At 41.4% G+C, this 26,490-nt stretch overlaps 2 protein-coding genes across 2 annotated transcripts in view; both read right to left on the bottom strand.

The window, feature by feature from the left end:
• The window catches only part of tmem104 (transmembrane protein 104), a 57,921-nt gene extending 39,361 nt beyond the window's left edge, over window positions 1-18,560 (bottom strand). The window contains exons 1-8 of the mRNA XM_071547480.1: window positions 18,330-18,560; window positions 17,635-17,704; window positions 15,969-16,090; window positions 13,826-13,907; window positions 11,157-11,250; window positions 10,869-10,952; window positions 4,181-4,280; window positions 2,827-2,923 (exon numbers count right to left, since the gene is read on the bottom strand). Coding sequence (XP_071403581.1) covers window positions 2,827-2,923; window positions 4,181-4,280; window positions 10,869-10,952; window positions 11,157-11,250; window positions 13,826-13,907; window positions 15,969-16,090; window positions 17,635-17,679 — 624 coding nt within the window. The 5' untranslated portion in view covers window positions 17,680-17,704; window positions 18,330-18,560. The remainder of the gene's footprint in view (window positions 1-2,826; window positions 2,924-4,180; window positions 4,281-10,868; window positions 10,953-11,156; window positions 11,251-13,825; window positions 13,908-15,968; window positions 16,091-17,634; window positions 17,705-18,329) is intronic.
• Window positions 18,561-19,944: 1,384 nt separating this feature from the next.
• On the bottom strand, window positions 19,945-26,287 carry LOC139668006 (5-hydroxytryptamine receptor 3A-like). The gene is made up of 8 exons (XM_071547479.1): window positions 26,182-26,287; window positions 25,260-25,304; window positions 24,936-25,045; window positions 24,074-24,243; window positions 23,802-23,962; window positions 23,497-23,707; window positions 23,253-23,411; window positions 19,945-20,297 (listed from the first exon to the last, which is right to left on the bottom strand). Exons 1-8 carry the CDS (start codon window positions 26,254-26,256, stop codon window positions 20,026-20,028), a joined length of 1,203 nt encoding a protein of 400 aa, XP_071403580.1. The 5' UTR covers window positions 26,257-26,287; the 3' UTR covers window positions 19,945-20,025.
• Between the last annotated feature and the right edge of the window lie 203 nt (window positions 26,288-26,490).

Below are 26,490 nucleotides of genomic sequence, written 5' to 3'. Positions count from 1 at the left end.
CGCCTCACTCAAGGGCAGATCGACAGTAGCTGCTGAGAGAGAAAAACATTATTCACCCGTATTTTCCCAGTAGGACCTGGGATTCAAATCAGCAACCTTCCAGTGAAAAGTCTGCTGCTCTACCCTTTAGGCTACAGTCCACCAGCATCTTTTTAAACACCACAAAAGTGAAGACAGAGCATAAAAAGTCTCATTGAAATTCCACGCAACCCGATACTGGAGATATTTCCAGAATGGTTCATTTGATGTAGCTTGTGTCAACCGTTTCAATGTTATTGAAAATTTGTACTGTAATGAGTCATAACTAAAGCACCCTGTGACTCATTCAGAACAGCGGGATGGGGAGGAATCACAATGACACTGGCCGTCACTTAGCTGGAACAAGACGACATCTGGCTTCAGACAGAGACATTATCGTTCTTGAAAAAAAAATTAAATAAAAATTGAGGTGCATAATGCTGAGGCAATTAACATAAACTCAGTTAACTCAGTCTAGTGAACAGGCATTACTATTCTGTGAAACCAACACCCATAATTCCACAAAAGCACGGTCAGAATTACATTTCATAAATGCCCATTTTCCATTTTTCAGCTGCTAACTTTTAGAATGGCTTCACTGAATGAGTCCACTGAAGCCCGGTACCTCTTGAGGACCTGAGTGAGAGTGGTCTGTTGTAGAAACGGACACTCGGCTCAGTGTTGTGGGAGAAGGGCACCTTGGCCTCTTAGCTCAGCTCACTATGTGGCAGCCTGGGCATACAAAGGAGGTAAGGTGGGTCTTGGATGGGTCAGATTTTGATAGCTGTCCACAGGGCCGAGCAACGCTGATGAGAGCTGCTGGCTGAGAAGAAATAGTCAATTATTTAGACTCATCATTCAGAGTCTGGGCAGCGTCTCCGAGGCCAGGGCGATTGACCCAGCCAAGTCAAAGACAAAGGGTGGAGCAGAGCAGTGGAGAGACGCTCCACCCGCTGTATGCTAACAGGAGCTGATGAATGTTTTATCAAAGCTCAATGATTTATGATTTATTTAAGGACGGGTCCAGCAGGGGAAGAAATCTAATAAGACTTCATGGACAAAAAATATATATATATATCTACTATATATAACTACACCCACAAAACATCTCTCAATGTCTGTAAGAAGAACAGAGTGAAAACTAAAACCAAGAGACTTTTTCAACAAACAGCTGAGAATGGTAGGTATCCCATCAGCTACAGCTGACCATTTAAATTATGGCATGCTTCCTTTTTATTGGCATAACTTTTATGTTTACAAGGTCTGCTGCCATATCAGTGGTGAAGAAGATGAGATAGAAACTAAGATAATTCCAAAGCAAAATTATGCAAGCAATAATTATGGAAATAAGCAAATCAATATCTAATCACAATAAGTTACAAAATCTCACTACTGGGGCTGACATGTATATTGTGCAAGCTGACTTCACATCAATGTTAAAGAAAGTTAATGGACTATGAGAATATTGATTGTACTTTTCACGCTAGAAAGGTCTTTTTTGTTGGTTTTGTCAGCATCTGGATAAGTGAGACAAAGGTGAGAAGCTCTGAAGTAACAAGAGGGCTGATTTTAACTTCTTTCAAGCTTACAGCAGAACTGTTGCCAGTGAATGAGTTTAAAAATCAAGATGTGCAACCGAGTCATAACTATTCAGGAAAATGATCAGTATCGAATTGGTAAATGCGCTGGGATTGACCAGTGCATTGCAGAACCCTGCTTGGGTGTTTTATCATTTCTACAGAAAATATTACCATCCAGCACAGACCTTTTCAGTGTCCACTGCAATTTAAGTCTCTACTGGTCAAAGTCAACTTAAGTGTTACATACCAATTTCCCTTAGGAGACGTGATAAAAAGGAAAAAAATTGCAAAACTGCAATGTAAACAAATTGACCAGAGATTACACATCAGCAATATTTCAATTTGCTTACATACAGTAAGAGGCTTATCCCATTTTAGATAAAGGAGAAAAAAATATATAATTTATTGGCGAATTATTTGGAGTTGGCTCGTTCTATTAAAATGAGTGAGGACTGAGAAGGGAAGAGAAGAGGGGAGGAGGGAGGCAGAGAAATAATACAGGAGGAGATCAGCACATCTATCACTGTCGTCCCGCAAAGTTAAAGCAAGAGTGAAAATCACCAGAGTTTGGCTCTCTTAAGACTTCAAGGGCACACACACACACACACACACACACTTCCTCTGGGCTGCTGAGGTGGAGTGTCAGGGGAAGTGTGAGTGAGCGAAGGACTTGGAGGACAGAAAAGCTTCTCTGAGCCGGATCTGACAGCAATGCAGACAGGACTTGGCACATTGTGGCTCAAGTCCGGTCTCCAGACCACCTTTCTGACGTCTTGTACTTGTCTCGGTCTCGTCCCTGTTTTGACTCTGACTTGTCTTGGTCTCGGCCACTACTGAATGTTGACCCGACTTTTTCCCACCTACCTATAATTAGATGTTTGGTTTATTTTCTCCCCAGCACTACAAGCAATTTAAGGGATTTCATCTGCAGAAACCCATGTATGTAGCTGTCCTCATACGCATTGGTTAGTCAATTCCTGTGCATTTATTATTTGAGACTTGGGTCTCAGTCTTGATTTGGTCTCGACTCCCTGTGAACCTAGTCTGAACTCGAACTCAACTGGACTAAAATGGTCTTGACTACAGTGCTGGGCTCAGTCCCAAAGACAGAGACTTGGGAGGAGGAGGTATGCAGCTGGTAGGTACTTTGTCTTACTGGGGACTATTTGGCAAGACAGAGGGGGGTAAAACGAGGTACAACTTGTGGGGAGAAGGAGTCAGTACTCACCAGAAACACCCTGTAAGCATCTTTCCTTGTGACTGGACCCCAGCATGGGTCTGTCTCGTTGTATTTAATACTTCCAGCACTGCAGGAGTGGTTTCCGCTGCACAGAAAGACACACAGACACACAGAAACTTAATGTGTGACCCGGACCTTGTGGGAATCGTCTGAATATGCTTTACCAACAGCCACAACACAGTCATACCTAGTACCTAGTTTGTCACAACTGCCATTTTAAATCCATGGTTTGAACTCCGATTGTCAAGTAAAATGTATCAGCTCCTGCTGCTGTCTGAGCTCACAACCTATCAAGGCACCATCAGCTGAAGTTGAAGCACAGAGGAAAAACTACTGCCGTGTGGAGCAGAGGAGATGAATAGGGCCTCTTGATGAAAACTTTAAGAGTATCAGTCAAAAGCAATCACAAAGACATATCATTGTTGCGCGTCAGACTGAGCATCAGTAAAATCATCAGGTTCAGCGCATGCCACTAACAAGTCTGCAGTTTGTGCCTTCAGGCAAAGCGAATTGCTTTTGAAGTTTCTCAGTTCTGTCTCACATTTATTCTTGCTGGAAGGTTAGCATCAGCAAGGTTTTGACCATAGTGAAGCAGAACTAAATAAAACTGGTCAGCATTAGCTCAGTCATGCACCTTCACCTTAAAAAGAGAAGCATCTCTACAAATGCATGATTTTATGCACCATTTTCATAAAAAAAAGCATATACAACCACTTATGGCTCTCTAAGCTCCGAACAGTGACAAAGTAATTGAGAAAATGGTGGGGAAATGATTCATTTATTGAGGACGACATTTTAAATGATATTCAAACTCAAACTTTTTGGCACTGTCTTAAAGTGTCAATAACATCTCTATCAAGAACTTTATTTCAGCTGCCACCATGAAGCCTGTACTGATCCCAGCAAAACAACATTAAAGGGCAATGGCCATTTCCTTGGTCTAGGCTCTGGAGGCTAGACCAAGAAGTCTATAACTATATGAAATACCTTATTCACACCCAGTCTGGCCAATACACTTGCAATAAAAACCTGTCTGGAAGCCAATCAACAAGACTGCAAAGCCAGGAGCTCCAGAACGAGGTCGGGAGCCCTAAAGGCCTCCATCAGCAAAGCTTTATTGTCACACTCCTGAGCTCAAAAAGGTGAGAATACAGCCAAAGAGTTGGGACAGAGGGGACAATAAGAGGTGGACAGGTGTGCTTTGTCCTGCCAGGACTGAAAGTAGCAAATGTTTCAGCTTCTTCAGGGACGGAAAAACCCATCCAAGGATAATTTGACTACACAATTAAAATGAGAATGAATGTAATAAAATAGGGGGGAAAAAAATGAGAGTCGGTCTTACCAGGCAACTTCCATTAGTGATATGGGTACAGCAGCTGCGTAGATGGCCAGGTCCCCATACAGATACACTATGATGCAGATGTAGAACATATTGACACCGACTGAAAGACAAAAACAAACCGATCAAGATGAGTTATACATGAGTCGGCATTCTGAGCGTGTGCCAAGTTGGTCTGTGTGTATAAATTCACACACACACACACACACACTCATAAGGCATAAATATAAGCCCACAAGTTGACGAGCAAACACATTTTTCATCTTTACCAGCCGTCCAAACACCTGATAATGAAATATGGTTGATGGAACTTGTGTGTCAAACTGAACCGCAAAAGGTGCCATCTCTATTAAAGGCAATCTCTTCCACTCCTCCACTCATTACATCCCTCCATCCCTTTTCTGGGACAGCGGCAGCAGCACATCTCATTGCTCCACCGAAAAATATTGATCGCGCTAATTAAGAAAGTAATCACTCCATGATGGAAATTCTCCTTGTTACCCTTTACTCTCCACACCGACAAGCTCTTAACCATTTGCCCTTCCCTCTTCATCCACACGCCCCACCGGCAGGCCGATCCAAGCCGCATCGCCAAGCCAAGATCGAGGGCTTTCAACAGGAGACAGATCGTCACGTTGAGCCAGACATCCATCATGCACTTCACTTCTCAGAAGGGGGTTCAACCGTCCAACTGGACCCCTCCGCTAATTCATTACTGCCAAGGAAATTAGAACATAGAGTCCATTAAAAAGAAATAAAAAGTGACAGATTTACAGCTTCGCGGGCTAAACGGATCCTTCTTTTATGAGTGAAGGGCCGAGGGTGGCCTGCTCCTGCTGCCTTTCAAACAGTTAAATTAAGGCAGAATAGACACAGAAAACTTAAGGAACTGGCAGCCTGATAAATCACCATTCATGTAGTTGTAAAATAGCTGTTACATGTTTTACAACACAGTGGGAAGCCTACATTCAAGAGTGCTGGCAGTCTAAAATATGACAGGATATCAATTTTTTCGGGAGATAGGGAATAGAGGTTTGGGATCAACTTATGAACAAATCACAATTCTACATATTGTCTGGCCTGATGTTTTGACATGATTTTGGGAGCACTAAAGTGGATTAATTAAAGGAACAGTTCACCCAAAAATGAATATTTTGTAAAACAAATAGTGACAGCTGTCAGGTCATGGATAAACTGAAAATTAAATATATACATTTCTCATTATAGAGTGAGCATCAATGTGTTTACAAAGACATGATTGGTGGCTATAGTGAAGCAATTCTTTGGTCAGAATCGATCAGTATGATGACCATGACGGGAAAATAGGGTCCAGGTTAAAAATGGCCGAAGTCATGCTTTAATGTTGGGAGGGGGAAATTAATTCCTCTTCAATCTTATACCTCACATCCTCAGTTGAAGGAAAATTTCCCCCTCTATTTCTGCATAATGTCTCCACCTGGCACAATGTAGCCCAAGCCTATTAGTGGCTTTGTGGCAGAGGGGAGAAGCGGGCCGTACTCTGCTGCCCCTGTCAGTAAGCGATAGCAGGGCGAGGGCTCCGCATGACCAAACGGATGCAGGCCTGCCAGGCACTATAACTAATATTTCCCCATTACCCACAGCCACAGGCTCAAACTCTGCAAAATGGGTCTTCACCTAGGAGTCCAGTCCTTCAGCAGCTGGGCAACACGTCACTATCCATCATCACACCGCCTCTGACTGACAGCAGCCCCGATGGCCTCTCCGTGGCCGGGGCTTGAGAAAAGAGGAGCTAGGCCTCTGAGGAAAAAAAGGCGTTTAAGATCCACCGCCGTTCTGGCTGGAGGCCAGCTAGGAACAGACTGGTATGCACATAAGTTCACAATATGGGCAGGTACGGGTTATAATTTTATCGCTTTCTGCGGATTTAACGGTATCAATATATATTCCCATAATAATGCACCATGAAACTAGCACAAAAAAATGACATTTCACCAAAGTTATTATTAGTCTATTTCTTAAAGCATCCCATTTGAAATACACCTTTGAGAAAAAGAACAATTCTGCACTAAATCCTAGTATATTTATAGAAGTGTGTTTTGGAATTTGGGTTTGATTAAAAACAGGACTATATAGTTGATTCATCATGAGTAAAAATAAAGGCCTATTAGTGGTGAAATAGACTTCAATGTAGTTTTTTGCCACAGTCACCAGGGAGTCTATTTTATGCAACAACCAAAGAAAATATATTTCCTCCCTCAGTAACAGACAAATATGCCATATAAATTAAACCTACATGCTAAACTATAGGGGTGGAGTGGTGTACATGCAGTACTACAGTATATACACTTCAGTTTAGAACATAATATACACCAAAACAATTAACTTGGTAAAGTTTAATGATGTGATGTTTTTCATAAATTTATCTTTGCATTCAGAGATTTAAAATTCTATACTACATAATGGGGGCAAATACATTGTTTTGATTTAATTATTAACTTTTGTATTAAAGAAGTAAAATGGGTCTCCTGTAAAGTTAAATCACCCATGGTTCATGGTGTTTGGTCACAAATGACTCATCAGAATATGCCATACTCGCATTGAAAGCCTCTGAAATAAAGAGGAAAATTAATTTTAGCTTTCGATTTCACCTCATTAACTTCCCCTTCCTTTTATTAATTTCAAATTCTGCTTCTTGTGGGAATATCATAGTTAAATTCTGATTAATTGAACTTTCAGACGTTCACAAATCGATTCTAAATCAAGCCAAGCCTGGAGGCAACACCACCAACAACAATATGTCTCTAAACTAAGTAAATAGGACAGCACAGAGCTGGAAATGCCAAATTTAGATCTACCAGATCAGCAAGCTTTGTGCAATGTAAGTAATGTGGAACTATTGAATCAAGACATCAAATGTGTTACGTAATTTGCACTGACATCACTTTGTTGTGCCAATAACTGGAAGCAGGGGGAGTAAAGCCAACAAACGACTGTCTACCAGTAGCCTTTCCCTAGATTGCATAATGATTTGGACTTCTATGTAATTGCCTTGGGAGCGGGAAATTCTGCATGTTACAGATTGGCCCCATTAGTGAGCCATACAAGTGTACATCTGACAGACTGAAGGAGTCAGTGGAGATATAACACAATCATCCCTGTCGCAGATAAGGTCATGAACTTTCTGAGCCACTTCTTCGTCAAGCTGAAATGTATTTGTTTTAAACATGAATAGCTAGAAGCAATGTTTCTTAGGCTTTCACCGGGTATGATATGACCCAGCCATACCCTGCTAACGTGTTTCTTTTACCAAACTGCCTAGTAAAACTCCAATTCAGTGCAAGCAATGGCATCCATTTTTTCCTTGCTGTACCAAAAACATACAAATCTTGACCCCAAAAATGAGGTACCTACTGAAGCATCAGTCTTGGGAACCGTGAACCACCTCTCTAAAGCTCTAGCTATGCCAATAATTATTAGGAAACACTGTACGAGTAAGTTGCTGGTTACAATACAAATGGCTTGTCTCAGGTTTAATTTGGAAACCCAAATTAAGCTCTCATTGAGCAAGCTCCACTCTTCGGACTGAAATTTGTGATATTGATCTGGAGGGGTAATCACAGTTAAGCTGTAATAGCATGCCCCCTGAAATGAAAGTGCATCTTTTACACGGCTGACATAGGACACTAGGCTAGCAGTGGCTTATGGTAATTGTATGGGTTGAGAGCTGACACAAACATGTCCATTTATCATCTCAGTGGCACTGGCGCTCCCCATTTCCCTTTTGCTCTTAAAGCACAAGTATGACATTTCAGTAAAAGTCATTGAAGTATTAAAAAATGAATGTGCCCATGTTTGGCTCTCATTAAAGAGAGGAGGCTGGGTTACAGCTGACTAAATTAGTATTCCTCACCATGGCCCTCTGTATGTCAGGGGGAGGACGACTCACGTTGAAGAAACAATCCTTCTGTTTGCACAGCCACCATGTTAACCGCCACATCACATCACACAGGTAGGCAAGGCTAAGACAAGATGCCGATGCAAGGACAGGACTCTGTTATTCTCTTTCCTTGTGACTTTAGCCAAAGTCGTCTTCTAATCAACTTTCAAATCATCAATGTGAAGGTTATTGTAACACCTTTCCACTGTGGTGCAGATAAACCAGACCCCATCAACATTCCTGTCAGTGGCTGCAGGTCGGGCTGATACGATACCCATGGCCTTATTCCAAGCCTGCTTTGCTGCTGTTGCTGCTGCCATGTCAATTTCAGCCCAGGAGGAAGTCAAATGCCCTCTAAGAATGCCTCTTGAACAGCAGGAGCGATGCCTTTTAATTGGAAAGGTGTAGGAAAGAGAGAAAGGGGGCAATCACACCAGAGTGGAAAAGTTTACTTTGTTGCATTTTTGTATTTGGTTCATTTAGGTTCACACTGCCCAATTACAACAAACCAGGGTTTATAAACAAAAGTCCCATGGACTCACAAGTAGCTGGTTTATTGTAAGTTTGGTATCCTGTCATCCTGCCAGGTTATAGATGAAGAAATAGCTGAATATGAGCATCAGTCCTGACTGCGGTTTGACCTTGCTTCATTTTGTTACGCTGGGCTTTCCAAGCATGTGAAATTGCTGGTTATCAAATGTAAACATGCGTCTCCTTATACCCATAAACCCTTGCGTTTTGGGGTTGTTTCCTATAATTGGTGCGGATTACGTTCTCACCCCTGATGAACTGCAGCCCAGTTCTCTTAAAAGAGGTCTGCATTTAAGGCGTCTCGGTGCGGTTATTTGGTGCCACCCGAGTTCAGATGGCATCATTCTCACCTGGCCAAATGAACCAAACTAAAGAAGTAAACGTTCCAGAGTTTGAATGAATCGCTACAAACATGCTTGGTGTGAAAGTGCCCTAAGAAAAACAAAAAAGACAATGAAACAGGCACATTCCAGACTAAACTACTCATCATGGGTGTAAAGTTGTTAATATGAACTTACAGAGTACTGGTAGAGTAAAGAATTCATTACCCATATTGAACGTTAAAACTGTGCACAGTTAATTGTAAGGTGGCTGCATCTGTGCATCCAGTGAACAAGAGGTTTCTTGACAGGCGTACCAGTGACCTGCATGGCTCCAAAAGTTAACATCATTAACCAGAAGAGGCAGAGCTCATCCATTAAGAGGTCTCACCTGGCACTGCCTTTACTAATACTGCTTAAGTAGCCCATTAATTCCAACAACACATTAATCAATGGTGGACCACTCTTCAAGAAGAGTGGAGTCATAGTGGACTCTGGAAGAAAAATATTTAGAAGCATAAACTCTAAGATTACTTTACAGCTTTACTTAACCTGTTCACCTCAGAGCAGGGGTTTGTGTCACAGCTATCACATTTCATTATGTGCAAGCAGTAATTGTACAAAAAGGAATCTAATACACAGTCATTAAAATCCTGGGTAGCGGAGAGAAACGGAGCGCTTCCATTACGTCCGGTGCTGTCCAGACAGACAAGAGCGCTGCGTTTGCCCATTCCTCTTTCACCATGCGCTGGGACTTGTGCCCATCTAATTCATTTCTGATTAGAGTCACTGGGCAGCTCTCCCACAGCACGGGGAGAAGGAGAGAGAGAGAGAGAAAGAGGAGCAGGAGAGAGAGAAAGAGAGAGAGAGAGAAGAGAGGACTCATTTCTTTACTACCAATCGATACCTCCTCGTGCCTCACCTGCACACAGTCCATTCCACAGTGGGAAAGGTCATGAGCAAACACTATTTTAGCACTTCACCTTTAATAGGACAATCGAGCCGTACGACATGGGAAAGAACTAAAAAGGGGGCTGGAGGAGAGGGAAGGGAACACACTGCAGCTTTAACAGCATGAGCGCGCCTGTATGGGGGTGCGTGACGGCATGCATGAGCGAGTTCATACGTGGGTGTGAACACAGGCGGTGTGTGTGTGTGTGTGTGTGTGTGTGTGTGAGGAGACGGGCTGCGTGTGCGTTGCGTGTGTGTGTTCCAAGTGCTCCACCTAGTGTTCAGACGACGGTGACAGAGACAGGACAGAGATCAGCACAGATGATGTTGTCAAAGCTTTTGACCTTTTTGTTGTTCCTTTGTCCCTGCGACGGCAACAGGGACGCCGCAGCCCGTCGAGTGACTTCCCTGGTTAATGCTACTAGAGGAACCGGGCGGCGTAAGGCAAGCAGGCGAGGGGAGAGCGGAGAAGACGAGGGGCACGCGGTACGCAGACACGACCGGCACAATGTTTCTGACATAGTTAAGTAATGTAAAGGAGCAAGGTTGTTCTGTTTCTGGTTCAAGGTGAACATGATCCTGCTTTCAATTTGCCGTTGCAAGGTAGCGGAGCTTTCATTAGCTCCCCTATCACTCAGGCGCAAGCTTTAACCTCTTCGCCACCGGTGCAGCCTGCCCACACACACACACACACACACACACTCTAGGGAGATTAAACAGCAGCCTTGATGGGGTCTCAAACAGGTAATTACAACCAAAGGCAATTTATCCATATATAATTATATCCCATTAGAGAGCTAACAGCCTCTCTGTGTGAATGTGCGAATCGGATATAAAAGGTGACAAAAAATCATCCCACATGCCTTCAATACTCCTCCGTAAATGTTACACATGGGTAAAGACGGTAGTGTCAGCAGTTAATTGAATAATGGGTAGTGCAAATAGTAGTTTAAGGCTAGCAGAATATTACCTTTGTTGAAGAACATGGAGGCCATTTGACCCATCTCAACCCTCTCGACGATGTCAAAATGATCGACGTGCCCTCCCGATCTCTCTGTGAAAAACACAGAAAGTCCATCGAAAGCGATAGTTTAGACAGTCATCTGTAGTGATAAAGACTATTGAGGCATTCATTTTTAAGTTGAGGAGATTCAATGTTTAACTGAAGTGACACCAAAGCAGTGCTGTGACAATCAAAGCGCTCAGCCTTCGACAATATCTTATCAAAACTTTTTACTATACTTTCTACTATACTCACGGACAGACAAGATGGGTCTGGTCTCCGGCTCCGCTCGGCCCCTGACGATAACATCATCATCCGAATACTCGGAAGTGGAATCACTGTCGTTGACCTGCGGAGGAAGACGTCGGTTACAAATGAGGGTGTGAAGATGTGTTTTGGTTCGCCATGTTCCAAACAGCAACTCCTAATTTCTCTGCATCAGCCACAGTCAGTTTACAAGCCATTAGCACAATGTTTATTTGCTGTATATCTGACACAGGGGATGGCAGCATCTGGAAATTGTTTGGAACAGCTGGGAAGCACTTTGGAGAACGGAGGACGTTCCCCCTTCACACAAATCAGACGCGAGCCCCTCCATCAGATGCCCCAGCATAGCTCTTCGTTTCCCAAACTCTCTGCAGATTAATTTCAATTAATTGTCAATAACAGTCAACATTTAGGATGTCATTAGCCGAATTAATAAGTGAAACGACGGCTGAGAAATAGGGAGAAGAAGTAGAGATGAGGTCTGACAGGAGCTGCTGGCTCTGTGACAAACAATAAGCAAGCGCCAGCAAAAGAAACTTATGGCATCCAACAAAGTGACAGATTAAGATGCACAGCTATGGATGAGAGTCTGAAGATCATCCCTGCCTTAAAGCGGCGATATACTAACAACAACAAAGTCGAACTCGCCCGAAATAGAAACGCAGCCGAACACGGTGCAGCATACAAATTTGACTACGCTCACAGCGGCTTCATATTGTTCGTTCAGTTACACCAACTATGCCAGTGACTTGGAAAGGAAAAAATGGAGACGCTTTCCCACAGGGCAAGACAACTAATCAAGTGATATTTTAGACCAATCGCAGATGGTCACACAGTTGGGGTTGGTGCGCAAAGAATTCAAGCCTGTTCACACTGCGGCGTCCAAAGCCAACGTGGCGCTTCGTTTTGTTTTCCGCAAACATGTCCTTTTGTCCACATGAATTTGCCTAAATCTGTTTCTGCAGCAAGTATACTGTGTTTACATCAGGGGGAAATCAGCAGGACCATACTTGGACTCACAGCCCCTAGTTTTTAACTAACTTTTATGGGACTTTCTCGTAAAAACACGTGACAATGCATCACTTTGAAGAGAAGCCTTTACTTACTTGAATATTCTTCAGTCAAGCAGAGAGAAATGAAAAAAAAAAAAGTGTTCAGTGGCAAACATTTCCACTTTTCTCCCTCTCTTGGTTTCGATTATGTGGGAGGAAAGGCAGGGAGGAGTGAGAGAGCTATGAATCAGAGCCATGTATTTGGGTTGCTGTCAGAGCCAGGCCATTGTCCTTAGGCTCATAACTCCTCAAATGGAAACCCACAGGCATTAAGCAAGATGACTTCTCTACCAGGAAAGAAAACATAAGCTGAGGGCGATCCATAGAGTGCAGATCGTCTTTTTTTTCTTAGTCAAAGTAAAAATGATTGAAGACTATGTTGCCTCCCTTAGTGATCAAGTACAGAACTACACTAAAAGCTCCATCCATATTGGATTTCTTGCAGAGGTGGCAAGAGACGCATTTTCCTATGGTTGGGCAATAAAACAATAACGATAACTATCTCTATAAAAATATCCGCTAAAAGTTTAATTTCTTTTTCAAGCTTTGAACATGAAATGTTTCATAGGCTAATAACGTGAAGTAGGCTAGTGAGGTGGATGATCAAAATGAGTGTGTCCCTCTCAATGAAAGTTCAAGCAACTGTGAAGGAAGAGAAATCCACATAGACTCAAACTCAAAATGAGGAAGACATCATCGATAAGAGAGGTCATTCTGCTTTGGTGGTGTGGAAATATTGTGATGCCTATTTTGGCCAACAAGAAACAGTGTAGCTTTTTTCTGACAGTGTGCATTAGAAATTGTTGTAGATCCACACCAACAAAGTCAGATATTACTTAAGAACCCCTTTTATGATTTTAAACATCCTTTACTTAGTGCACTATACATTCCCATATCATCCCATATATACACAGTTCCAAATGCTGTACCAGAGTAGGGAGGCACATAAGTCTATTTTTTGAGAATCAAGTTTCAACCATTCTTCACCAAACAACAAACTGAATATTTGATGTGTTCTACACAAAAATAATTACTTCTTAATAATTGCCTTGCAACTAAAAGACGTGGCTCTATGCGAGCATGCAGTTAGAAAATTAACATCACACTCACTGGCTGAAGTCACTTTGGAATTCAATGTTTACTTTGACACAGATCATTTTCAAACATTTATTTTTTGTTTTAAAAAAAGAAGAGATGATGAATTTTGAACTGCAATTAGCTGTCTAAACATTTTCCGGCATGTCAAAACGATAACTGCTAGCACAGCCACTTACCAGAGCTGAGGACCAGAAATCCCTGTGCTGCATTTATACTGACATTAGTTCCACGTTTTTGGGTCTGCCTGGTGTAAATAGTGCTTTGCTTAATGTCTTATTAGACAAACTCAAACTGACAGATATGAATGTTTACCACAAGACTCTTCTTTGAATATCTGGTTCATCTGACACATCCTCATACCAGCTATAAGACAATAAACGCAATAGGAAAAACACCATCCCATTAAAATGTCTATGTTTATAAACCATGATAACAATGATAAACCAGGTATTGTTTAAGAGGAAATTACCCTAAGAGCAAGTAAACAGTAAAATCTGTCCATCTTACCTCCTCCTGCTCTCTCCTCTTCCAGCGCAGCTGAGCATTGGCGGCTGCCATTGCCTCAATCACAAAGGTGGTCGTCATGTAGCTGGCGAGGGGGGACAGGAAACATGGAGACATAAAAAGACACACAGGTTAACAAGCCACCTTTTAATTACACTGATGTTGTAATTAACAACTCCCTGGAGATAACTCATGGCATCACAACTGCTGCCTGAACAGTGAACAGTTTGTTTGTTCAATACCGTGAGAATTAAAACACACAAAAGCAATTAGATTAAGACCAACAGACAAGTGTGAAATATTGATTTGGTTCTTGCAGGGATAAAAAGTCATGTAATTTAATTGTTTTGGACATTTTCTAAACTAGGCTCATGTTTCTGCTTCACAAAGGAAAAGCGAAATGGTCTGCGACGCCCAGTGTGACCTTCACCACGCATCACACTGATGAAACACGGTAACCGGGCCGCCGTGCGCCTCATGTTCTAGCCGTGCCCCGTTACATTAGTGACACAAATCACAGCCGTGATGTGATTCTCTTCCAGTTCATCGGCGGAGACTTCCCCGGCTGACGGGAGCGTGTGACTGACAGGGGGAAAACCTCCATTACTCATTTCTCTGCACAGGCTGTTACCGGTAAAACAGTCTGAATGCCTCTTCATTAGGTCTCACCTTGCAAAACTTTTGCATCAGCAACGTGTCAGAATAATGTATTAGTCAGCTGACCCGTTTGATTGATAGCCAAATTATTTTTATTTAATTTGACTTTTTACTCCTCAATCATTTATCCGTTTCTTTTTTTTTTGCTGGAAAGAAATAATTAGATTGTAGAATTTGTTCCATAATCAAACTTCACATATCAAAAATAAATCTACCTTCATCAAGCATCTGAAACGGCATCTACACGGCTTACCGTTAGACCGGAAAACACTGATTTAACAAACCTTGCATCTCCTTTGCCTGAAACCTCAGCATTAACATGCTTTTAGGTTATCTTGTATCCTCCATATCTAATGTTTATCAATTGTACATCACTTTTATGAGATGTCTCGTACCTGTTCAAGTTCCCAAAACATTATTACCTAGTAATATCTGTGTCTAGTGATGTGTATCATGTTGTCATGTCTATCTGCCCTGTGTGGTCAAGTCTTTTGGTGGATCCCAGGGGATTATAGATTACAGATTCTAAGGAATATTCAGGTGTATGTGAATACCTTACAAACAAAACTGTGGCACAAAGCGATGATCACAAACACTAGATTGACTGCTTATTCTGACAAATACAGAATAAATAGTTAAAACAATGTGCAGTGTGTCCTGATTCTGCCTGACTCACCCTACATGTTTGAGGAAACTACAGTGAAAGACGAGCCGCTCTGGCAGAGGAGTTGAACACATTTATGTCCAAATATACGCTTAAAGGCCTTTTGTTGCAGTCCAATCAGTCACAGGATCTATCTAAGACAACCTACACCTTTTGAAAATTACACCAATGCTGAGTCTAGCAAGCTGGACCAGACCACCTCATTTAGCATTTACTTTATAATATTTACCGCGAGCAAAAACAACGCACCTGTCAGTTGGATGTCCATTCTTTTAAATTATCCTGTTAGATTACCATCAGATGCTGAAACTCATCATGTAAAAATAAAGACATTGCACATTTTTTGCATTAAGTGATATAAATGAATGGGAAGCGCATAAGCTGCTAGCTGGCTTTCCTGCAAACGGGTGACTTTTTTTTTTTGCAGTTTAAAATATGTCAATCCATCCAGTATATTTGTTCTTATGAAGATTTGGCACCAATAAGCCAATCCAGATGCTGAGCTATCAAGAGTTGTGCGTCAGCCATATTGGGGGAAAATTGTATCAAAGAAAAGGATTACACCTACAAAAATGTTGAGCTCTCCAGTTCATGAAAGCATTTACATTGTCTGTTCTAAACACCCGGGGTCTGGTAGCTCTTTCCTGGGAAAAAATCCTCTGCTGCACAGGAAATTATGCAATTCAAGTCTCCAGTTTGTTTGGAATAAATAGAAGAAGAACTGGGTAGTTTGCATGAGCAGTGATAGCCACAAAGAAGAGAGCTCCGCCTACAGAAACTCAAACTTCATCAACAGCTCAGTCTTCAAAGTTTAACAAGACTCACCTCATGAAGCCCAGGAAGGCGATGAGCGTCAGGCTGACCACCCAGCCAGCTGTAGCGAAGGCCTTGGGCATGGTGAGCGCTCCTGTTCCCACGATCAGATTGAACATGTACACCAACCCCACCTGGGAAAGACGGTGGAGACAGGTGTAAGCCTAGGATCTATCTATCTATCTATCTATCTATCTGTGTTATGGTGTATATCGTTCATGTGTTTGGGGGGTTGTATGCAGTACTATCAGGTCTATCAATTGTTTTGTAACAGTCTACATCTATTCTTGCTTTTGCCCTTTGATACTTGTACAGCACTTTGGTTAACCTTGGTTGTATAAACTTGAACTCAGAACTTTAAAGTGTCCATATAGCAGACACTTCAGACACTTATTTCGCAGTCTTGCGACAGATGCATTTTTAAGAGCTTTCTAAGAAGGGTCTACACTTTTTCAAGGACAGGATAGTAATAGGTCTGTTATAAAAACCAACCATGTGGTATCATAAGGTGGTAAGTACCAAGTATCAAGTTAATTAATTTTTTCCAGGACTCTTCTGTTTCCAACATGTGAGTATGTGACTGTATTAAAGACATCTACCATTTAATCCATATTTGAGCAAGCAATCGGGACGGTTAGTAACATCTGTACCTAACAACTCTAAGTAAATCCATACATCTAAGTAATCTAGACTCTTTCCCGTACTTTCCACTCTTACGTCTGCAGCATCTGTTTACCCCTCTGTTTATTTTATTGCTTTTATTGTGTTGGTACTTTTTTATTTGTAAAGTTTCACTGCTTTCTCTTTTTATTGTGTATTTTTATTCTATTTTTTCCCCTGCTAAATCCTTTTACTTTTTGCTGCTGTGATGACCTAATTTCCCTATGGGGATCAATCATCTTATCTTACTAATTTTGTTTGTGCCACAGAGTGAGCTCAGATGTGACCCGAGATTTTTCACAAATGTTGAGAAAACCTAGATCAAAGTGTTTCTCAGCATGCTGGTTGAGAACTCCCAGACTATCAGGTGGATTAATAAACCAATGTGAAGGAAGACAACTGGGCTACTTGGGCAGCACTTACCCCTATCAGATAGCAGAGTGCTTTAATGATTCAAAGCTTCTGCTTCCTGGAACAACATTTGCCCAGCAGAAACTAATGCTTTGTGGCAAAGTCATGCAGACATAAGCAACGTCAGGGACTTTATCGAGCAGTCAAAACCAAATACAGACCAGAAAGAGGACGGATATGCAAAAAAAGAGGCTGTGTAAGCATTATGGTTTCCTCTTTCGACCAGGAATGATGAACCCATTCTCAATCATACTTCCCATCATCCTCTCACAATATGAGGCAATTTAACTGGCACAGGACTTACATGCAGTTTATCCAGAAGGTAAAGGTTCAGTTAAAGTACCTCCAGGTTATCATCAGAGAGTACTGCAACTTGTTAACTTTAAATCCTAAATTATTGCAGTGTTTAACATTTTAATTGTCCCAGGCAGGTGGACTTTGTACCCAAGAGTGTTTCCACTGGAGTTCTACGCTCCTACCATAAAGCATATTGATGACCCATGTCTTTAAAAGAGCTCTCCTTACACAATTCAGTTTCAAGACAGCTAAACGTCTGCCTGACGTATAGGAAACATACAATGAATGGGGACCTGCATTTGATACTCACAAATGGGGAGTAGGGTTCCCCAGTCTCTGTAATTCCACCTGCCATAGTTGACACCGACACTGGTCCCCACCTGCAGGAAAAACAATAGTTACCAGATCCAATGTAGCCCCAATATGTTCAGTTATCTCTTGTATGGAGATAACGACAACGAGACGCCAACTAGCTATATTAAAAAAAACCTGACAATTTAATGTTGCCTTGCTTATCGGAAAAGCTGCACACACACGTTATTAAATAAGACTCAGGACATTTCCTAAATCGTCCTCTTAAATTCGGCATACATATAATCCATGAAGCACGACATATTTCAATAGAATTACACATTTTAAAATCGGTTTACACTGCTCTCTACCGCTGTGTATTTTGGTGGAAGTAAGGAGATTGTAGGAATAACAGGCGACAGGGTCAAACAACAACTCAATCTCTCATTATATTCATGATCACGACAGTGTTTCATTGACATGGAGTGTATAGTGACTACAGTTATCCAAGTTATGTTTAAGTCATCGGTGATCTCGGTCAGCTGACGTTGTCTATCTGGCAACATTATCATGCAACGCAGGCAACGTAGGTAAGGTTATCATACAAAATCGTAAATGGACAGATGTGACATTCACTAAATGCTTTACATACAAGTTAGGTTATGTTATAGACAAACGCCGTCATTTTAAAAACAAAAAGTAAACACTGCTCACCTCACTTCTTTCAAGTGTATCTTGCTAGCTACTGGCTAGCAGGATGCTCCCAGCTACTGCCAGCTGGATCAGATCCACACTAGCTAGCGAGCGAACTAAATGGCAGACCTCCCACCTAACATGTGCTGTGTCCTGGTTATTTAGGTGTAGGCAAGTCAGTGAACCGAAACTCCAAGGAAAAACACTTTCCCCATGGGCTGGCTAAGATCTCTAGCTAGCTCAAACTAAGCATCCAGCTATCTAGCGACTCTTGGCTAAACCCATGTCAAACTACCGAGAATAAAATATATAACTTCTGGTCTTTACTTTCAAAATAAAACCGCTACTGACGAACATCTGTGGCAACGGGTGGTTGAGTGATATATTTTGAAGGTTGACCTTCCTTTCATCCGGTGTTATTCTGGCTACCTTGACGCGGCTGTTGGTTGGTTGGTTGTGCAGGCGTTTAACTTTAAAGTCACGGGGTCCTATTGCTTCATATTGGGAGTGCTTGTTTTCTACACATAGCTATCCCTGGTAGATAACCCCTTCCTTGTGGACGGGGTTTTACCATTCATACAGCAACTGGCAGCCAGTGTCACTGGACATTGCGTGAGTTCAAAAGTAAAATAATCACGAAATCTTTAAGTAATGATGTTCCGGACCTTGTTATTTTTAAAAACTCCACCCTCTCGAGCTACGCTTGTGTACTAAACGAAGAATCGCTTTACCAATAACCAGTCATATGACAGCTGCACCTGCCTGCGTGTTCTTCTTCCCAATAATACATGCTTCCATGCTTGAGGGGGAGGAGATTCATATATCCATGATGATGTATGGATTCACTGAATTGCTTCTTTAAGATTAAAGGAATACACCAAGTTTTTGAGAGATTGGCCTGTTGGTCAAGTGATGAGAACATGGACACCAAAGTCATCCATATGTCCCCGGTAGATGTTTTATTATCTCAAAAAGTGAGAATGAGAACTTGTAGCAGCTCTAAAGCTCTAAAGGTAAGTAACCGTAAAAAATATATGATTATGTCTGGTGATTTTGTGTAGGAGATTGATAGAATTTACACAAAATGTGATATAAAAAGAACTGTTCTGAATGTGGTGAACATGTTGGGCAATCCCAAGACCCATCACAAGGCCAAAAAAATACAGACTCTTGGGAAAACTCAGTCTTTGAGTGTTTTGTTTTTGGTTTTTATTAGACAGTTCAAAGTTTAGAAATAGAGGGAGAGAGAGGGGGATGACATGCAACTAAGGTCCTGGGCCGGATTCGAATCCTGGGCGTCATGGTACACACCGTGGACCACTGAGCCCATCAGTCTTTCAGTGTTCAGGTGTTTTAGGGTGGAGTTTTCCTTTAACAGGTGAGTTGACCAGTGGGCCAATCTCCCCAAAACTTGGTGTATTCCTTTAAAGTCATGGAACTATGCAGCAACTCAAACATGATATGAACTCAAGCCAGCGAGCCTCATAGCCAGCTAGGTTATATTGAATAAAAGATGACAAAACCAGGGACAAATCTGTGATCTGAATCATCTTGATTTTATAGTTTATTACAGCAAATCAAAATCTAATTTGTAGCTCAACACATATCAACAAGTTGGTGTGAGCAGATTGTTTCTAAAATGTATTATTTCCATTATTTCACATCATCCGGCAGCATCACGTCTATGGAGAAATGAAGCATTCATGCGAAAGTGCATTTAGCAAAACCACTTGATGTACATAAACCCCAGAAAAGCAACAGTAGTAATTAAATAGAAGCAGAAGTAGATGTTGTCTATGCGTCTTGCCAGTCTTTTCCAGTATCCAGCCTTTCTCATCCCTTGCTGCGTTTTAGTAGAAAACCACGTGTGACGAAAGGCCTTCACTTCCTCCAGGATCTGTCCCAGCTGGCTGCGGTCGCTCAGACACTCCGCGCCCGAGTTCTCCTCCTCGGTCCTCTCAAGGCAGCTGTCAGGGTTTCCGACCGGCTCTGAAGGTAAAATATGATGTTTAGAGGGAATTTCAAATCTCACATTGCGATCACGGACCAGTCTGAAATCAAAAATTGGAATCGGAGAAGAGCAAGAACCTCTTCAAACATTTTGCAAGTATATTAGCCTATAAAAAATAAGGTTTTATTATTTAAGTATGTCATTGATAATTGAAATGGATCTGAATTATGTGTTAGTAGATGGTATGTGAGACTCCATATATTATAAATTTGGTATAACACAACTAGGGTTTGACCAATATTGTTTTTTGAAGGTCAATACAGTTGCCAGGTTTTTTGGGATTGAAGCCACCTATAGACAATTTTTTTTCTCCAATATTCAGTATCTTTATATTTGATCATTTTCATGCCAAAAGTCCCCCAAAATACAATTATTCAATGTTTCCCCCAGAGCTTTATTCTTGTCAGCCTCGTTATTGAAACCCAGGATACTACTACTACTGCTGCTAATAATAATAATAATGTGTTTTATTACCAACCCGTAGGCTATCAAATAATAAATTAAGTCTTTTTTTCACACTGTAAAAGAATTACATAGTTGTTGTGTTATTATGCTGCTTTCAGTAAAATCCTGTGTACTATAAAAAAAAAATAGCAAATTCCATCATTGCTTAAAATGTGAGATATGAGTCACTCAACACTCACACACATTTTATATCACAATGTTATGATAAGCTGTCAAAGTCCCATCAAGTCCTGTGTTTTTATTTGCTTAAATTGCCGCCAACCCAAAATGTCACAAATAAAATAAATAATACTTTACAAATATGAACAATATAAAGTGTCATCATTATAAAATTGAATCTTCAGAAGTAAAAGCAGTGATAAAACTTGTGAAATGCAGATTGACGGCTGGTTTTTGAACTGTTCTGAAAGTGCAGAAAGTCTGAAAGCATCAAACTGACTGCACTCTGACGCTTTTCCACAGTGCAAACAGACCAATTAGGCATCAGCCTCGGTTAGTTTGAACGAGTGAGGAAGGCAGCGGGATGGACACTTGACCTCTTCTGTTTTCTGTATTACCATTTCTTAGAGCTTCTGCACCTCCAATCAGTTAGAAAAGACTCAGAAACTCAGAACAGAGAATGAAGCCGCTGTTCTATGTTTCATGTTTGCTATTTTCACATAAATATGCCTCATCAAACTGACTGACAGAGATAAACATAACAGACAAAACTATCTCAGGCCTCAGGAGCCAGAAGTAATCTAAAACTAATGAACTTGTGTTTTAACTCAATGACTGATTACTTTTCCTGGACAAGTAATCAATCCACATTACACTCTTGGAGTCGTTCACACTCCACCGTCTGACACTGACATGAAAGTTGCCTAAACTTTAGTCACATGTGAAAGATGCCTTGTTCTCATTCATCACAAAATAAATATAAAATTTACCCAGAACACATATTTTTCACATATTTAAATGCCTTTTAAAACCATTCAAAACAGCTTGTAGCAGTGAAAACAAATACGTAGCATCAGCATTCAGTTGTATTACATCTTTAAATATTGTGGGGTTAGAATAACTAGCTAAAACAACTATGATGAAGTCAGGTCTGTGTAACCTTAATTGTTTTTAATTTTAAGTTTAGTGTTTCAATGCAACTTTGATTCAAAACTGACAGATGGAGGTTGGGTGCTGAAAGAGAAATAATATGTCCAGTAACAACACACAGGACGAAGGAGGAGCTTTGCAGTTGTAGTAACCGGTCAGTAACTGGAGGATTGGTGGTTCAATCCCCAGACTGTCCGCTCTGAAAGAGTTAGAGTGTGAGCTGACATGACTGAGGAGACAAGCTGCTCCCAGTCAGTGAGGGGAGACAGGTCAGACGACACCATCACAGGCATGAGAGGGATGACTCTGCCAACGTGTCTGTGGGCAACTCAACATTAACAGGACCATCCATTATGTGCTATGTAAGTAAATTATTAAGTGCTTGTGTGAGGTCAGAGTGTGCCATCGAGCGGATGCTTTATGCAGATTGTAGTTTTAGTTCTACAAACATTTTTCTCTGAGGCAGAAATACTCTCATTGGTTGAGTTAAACCTCAGTGGGCGGAGCTAAAGAACCACAGTTATTCTAGCTAAGCAGCATTAGACTGAAGCCCAGAGAAAAAAGCAAGAGGTAAGAGAGGAGGAAGCTAATTTAATGAAGCCTCGCGATCTTGTTACTAACTGAAAAGATGCAATCTAGCCATACTTAGTTATCTAGGTTAGCTAGTTAGCTAGCTGACCTTCTAAATTCAAACTAGCTATACTCTACTATCCCATAGCTATGTCAGACAAAATGCAACTTCTTCAACTTCCTTTAGCATTTCGCCAGTGGAAGCCAGTGAAACCATTAGCATTATGTTGTATCAAGACAACAATCACTTTTTCATCAGTGAAAAAATGATTTTAAATGAACAGGGTGAACTTTGTATTTAAATGGCGCAGTTAAATAAATCTCATGTTGCACAATGGAGAGTTTTCAAATTCTCTGATAAAACAACTTCGCCCACTCCGCCCACTGAGGTTTAACTCAACCAATCAGATTATTTCTGCCTCCAGAGCAGCTCTGCCTCTGAGAAATGTTTGTAAAACTAAAACTCTAATCTGCATGTTTAACATCAATTTGTTTCTTTACTTGTTCATAGCTTATACATCCAGTTACTGTGCACAATATCCAGCAATCCAAAGCACAGTGAAAGTGTCCCACATTTCAATACAATATTTGATTTTTACAGTAATTTTCCACCAGCTTTTTGCCTCCAATGCCCCAATGTATTTTATCATTGCAATCGGCTAAATTACCGTAAGCCTGAAATTTGAAATGCATTAACAGGCTACCGATAGATAACTGTAAAATTTACCCTAAAAATGTTCACAGCTTAAAGAAAGACCATTTAGTGTGCGTTAACAATGCGTTTACATCCCCTAATGTCATCGCTTCACCTTGTTGGCATCCAGCATCTTGCTTTGCATCAGTGCCTGTCTTGGAGGAGGCCTTCCCATCCTCATCAACACAACCGTCCAAATCCACCAGGAAGCTCACCACCATGGTCTCCAGCAGGCTCAGACCCGTCAGTATAAAGATTACAATGCAGAGAAGAGCTGGAACAAATGCACAAATCGCATTCGTGTTAAAAACAAAAGAGCAACGACATATTGCAGCATAGCGTTTTCTGCAGCCTCTCACCTATCAGCGGCAGGTTTTTGGATGTGGAGGGCAGGATGTCTTGAAAAATCAGCAGTAAGACAGAGATGGAGAGCAGGATGGTCACTTTGAAGCCTAGTTTTTCTCCTCTGGCCTCGCTGATGAAGAAGGACGCCAAATCCAGGATCAGGAAGAAAATGATCGGCACCACAAGATTCATGATGTACAGCAGAGGTGTCCGTTTTAGTGTGATCTGGCGGGTGAGGAGGGACAGTGAGTTGTGTTTCACCAAGTCAAAATTATGAAATTGAATGAATTCTAATTGTAACATCAATTTGATAGCCTACCGTGTATATTAGGTGCTGGTAGACAAAATATTCTGTAGGATATATGGCTTTTGTTATGTTTATGCTCACAAATTTCCACTCTCCCTGCAATGTCATGGACTTTTTTACAAATGCATTCATGTCTTTGGTGCTTGTGTGGGTACTGAGCACTATTTCTGCCACTGCAGTAATGAATGAAAAAAAACAATTAGAACAGTGTATTATGTATTCAGAGGGTTGAGTGTGTGTGTGTGTGTGTGTGTGTGTGTGTGTGTGTAATGAATCATGCATACTGGTATGCGCCATAGATCGGAAGGTAATGGGGCAAGTTTGGGTGTCAAAGGGAAACTTATAGAGATCCATGTTGCAGGTGGTAGTCGGCCGATAACTGTCAACCATTTGACTGTCACCCGTAGAAAATGTCATGGCATACGGGGCATTTGGAGCACCAGAGTAATAAATGCTAAAAAAGAAAAAACAGAAAAATTATGTCAAAGTTTTGACCGCTGTTGAACTGTTTCTGTAACTACTACAGTTTCAGAAAATATACAAAACAATCAGCAAAAAACAACTATAAATAGTTACTTAATACATTTTTATACCGGCTGTGCCAAGTACACCAAGCATAAAATTGGCAAAAATTTAAATAAACAAAATGACATTCCCTATATGCAAAATACCTTTTTTTTTCAACTTAACTAGTTGATACGGCCACCAAATTTGACCTACCGCTTCTTTATTTTTTGTCATTACTTTTTTATGGGGTCTTTTATGTGAAAAAAGACAAAAAAGCTGAGATTTTTTACATATAAGAACTTTTTTCTCCACTGAGAAAACTGTTTTCTAACTGATATGCAAATTAGTGTATTTCTCATGAAACACTAGCTAATATGAATATGTTAATTACAAAATAAATAAAAGTCAAATGTGTTTGTATTTGTGTCCATATTCAACATTTCAAATTTCATTCTGATAGGTTAATAGGAATGTTTTTCTCCTACAGCACACATCGTATGTTCCTAAGTCCATTTTCAGGATGAGCGTAAGTACATTAAAGTTTTACATAATAAAGGTACAGTGTTAATGTCTATGAAACACACACACACACACACACACACACACTAGGTGAAGCATACAGAGATGAATAATACTCACTTGTCGTGGATGACTATATCTGGTTTCCAAAGCTTTTCTCTTGGAACTGTAAAATAATGAATCCCACAAAAGGCACTGGGGTCCCATTTTAAAAACTTGTTATTCCACATCTAGACATAAACAGAGAAAATACATAGTTGACTTGACTGAGTCATGATCGTTGCTGTCACCATCAGTAAATCTCTCACAGAGAGTTTGACAGATAAGCATTTGAGCCACTGATTAAATAAATTAAATTTCACTCAGATGATGGTGAAACACTTGAACCCTTCAAAAAAAAAAATCACCTATACTTAAACGCATTTATCAAAGAACCATACATACAACTGAAAGGGTGATGAAGGTGGTTACAGTTTGAGACTTCTCATCCTGCAGAGAAACACAAATTATTAAATTAGTATCAGTGAACGTGTTGACACATAGCAGACATACACTACTGGAGTAATTAAAAGGAAAACAAGACTAGGTCAAAACCTAGTATATGGCTGGACCGTGTATGAGTGTGTCACGTGCCACGGCCGACCAATGGTGTAACTAACTCCGCTGTAGACTGCTAATACAGAATAATAGTCCATACATCCATACTGATCGTTCCAGCGCGTCCCGTCTCTCTCTCTCTCACCGCTGTCGTCTCCACCGCGCCCACGGCCCGCATCGATCCTGCCGATCCAAGCGCCAGGCGCTCTGTTACCCGTCGGTGCCGAAAACGCTGTTCGCCGGACACCGGGGGCGCATCGTCATCGGGACCCCGGCCGAAATCTCGGCCGGATCATCGGGAACAAATCGGCGGCCAGCTAGCGGCACTGGCTGGAACCGTGGCCCCGGGAAACTTCGGGAAGGTCGGAAATAAGCCCTCGGCGTGAGGAAACCTCCATGCTTGTTTGTGTCTCTCTCAGAACAGAGGGGCTTCAGGTGGACTGAGCTCGCGCATATGCATCGACATAAACGGTGATATGATATAATTGTATAGATTCTACTTTAGCTTCAGCTTACATGCATGATATTGGTCTGCCTGCTTACTGTGTGGGAGAAACGGGCTCCTGATCTCAGCGGAGAAACTAGACGGCGGAGAAAACGAAACTGAAATTTCTGGCTCTGTGATCCTATGATGTGCCACGTGCCACGGCCGACCAATGGTGTAACTTGGTCACTCAGTCAGTCAGTCAGTCAGTGACAGACATTCGCGTTTGTAGGGCTGGCCCCGCTGTTGCGGTCCAGCCAAAAAGAGGCATACAGTAACACTCACCACATTCAGGATTCCCATCAGATACATGTCCACCTTCACCTCTGTAGATTGATTCCAGTGCGACACCGGCCGCATTTCTGCAAGTTCAGTATTTCTCTCGTCCAGTTTCAGGTACTTGAGCAGACTTCTATACGAGCAATCGCCCTCTGTGTCACTGCTGATGCCACCTGCTATGGGAACAGAGATCTTACCATTTTTATGTTCGGACGTTAATCTTTTTGGAGCTCCCTATATTCAGATAAAAGCACCGCCAAAAACACCCACCACACAAAAATTTTGTGTTCTTCTATATGTCATGTCAGTAGGATA

The sequence above is a fragment of the Centroberyx affinis genome, unplaced genomic scaffold (genome assembly GCF_046629955.1).
Source record: "Centroberyx affinis isolate AG114_WGS23_722 - 3 ecotype Tasmania unplaced genomic scaffold, CSIRO-AGI_Caff_v1 ptg005952l_1, whole genome shotgun sequence".
Classification (NCBI taxonomy): domain Eukaryota; kingdom Metazoa; phylum Chordata; class Actinopteri; order Beryciformes; family Berycidae; genus Centroberyx; species Centroberyx affinis.
The sequence above is the reverse complement of the archived record's forward strand: the minus strand, read 5'-3'. Positions and strand labels throughout refer to the sequence as shown.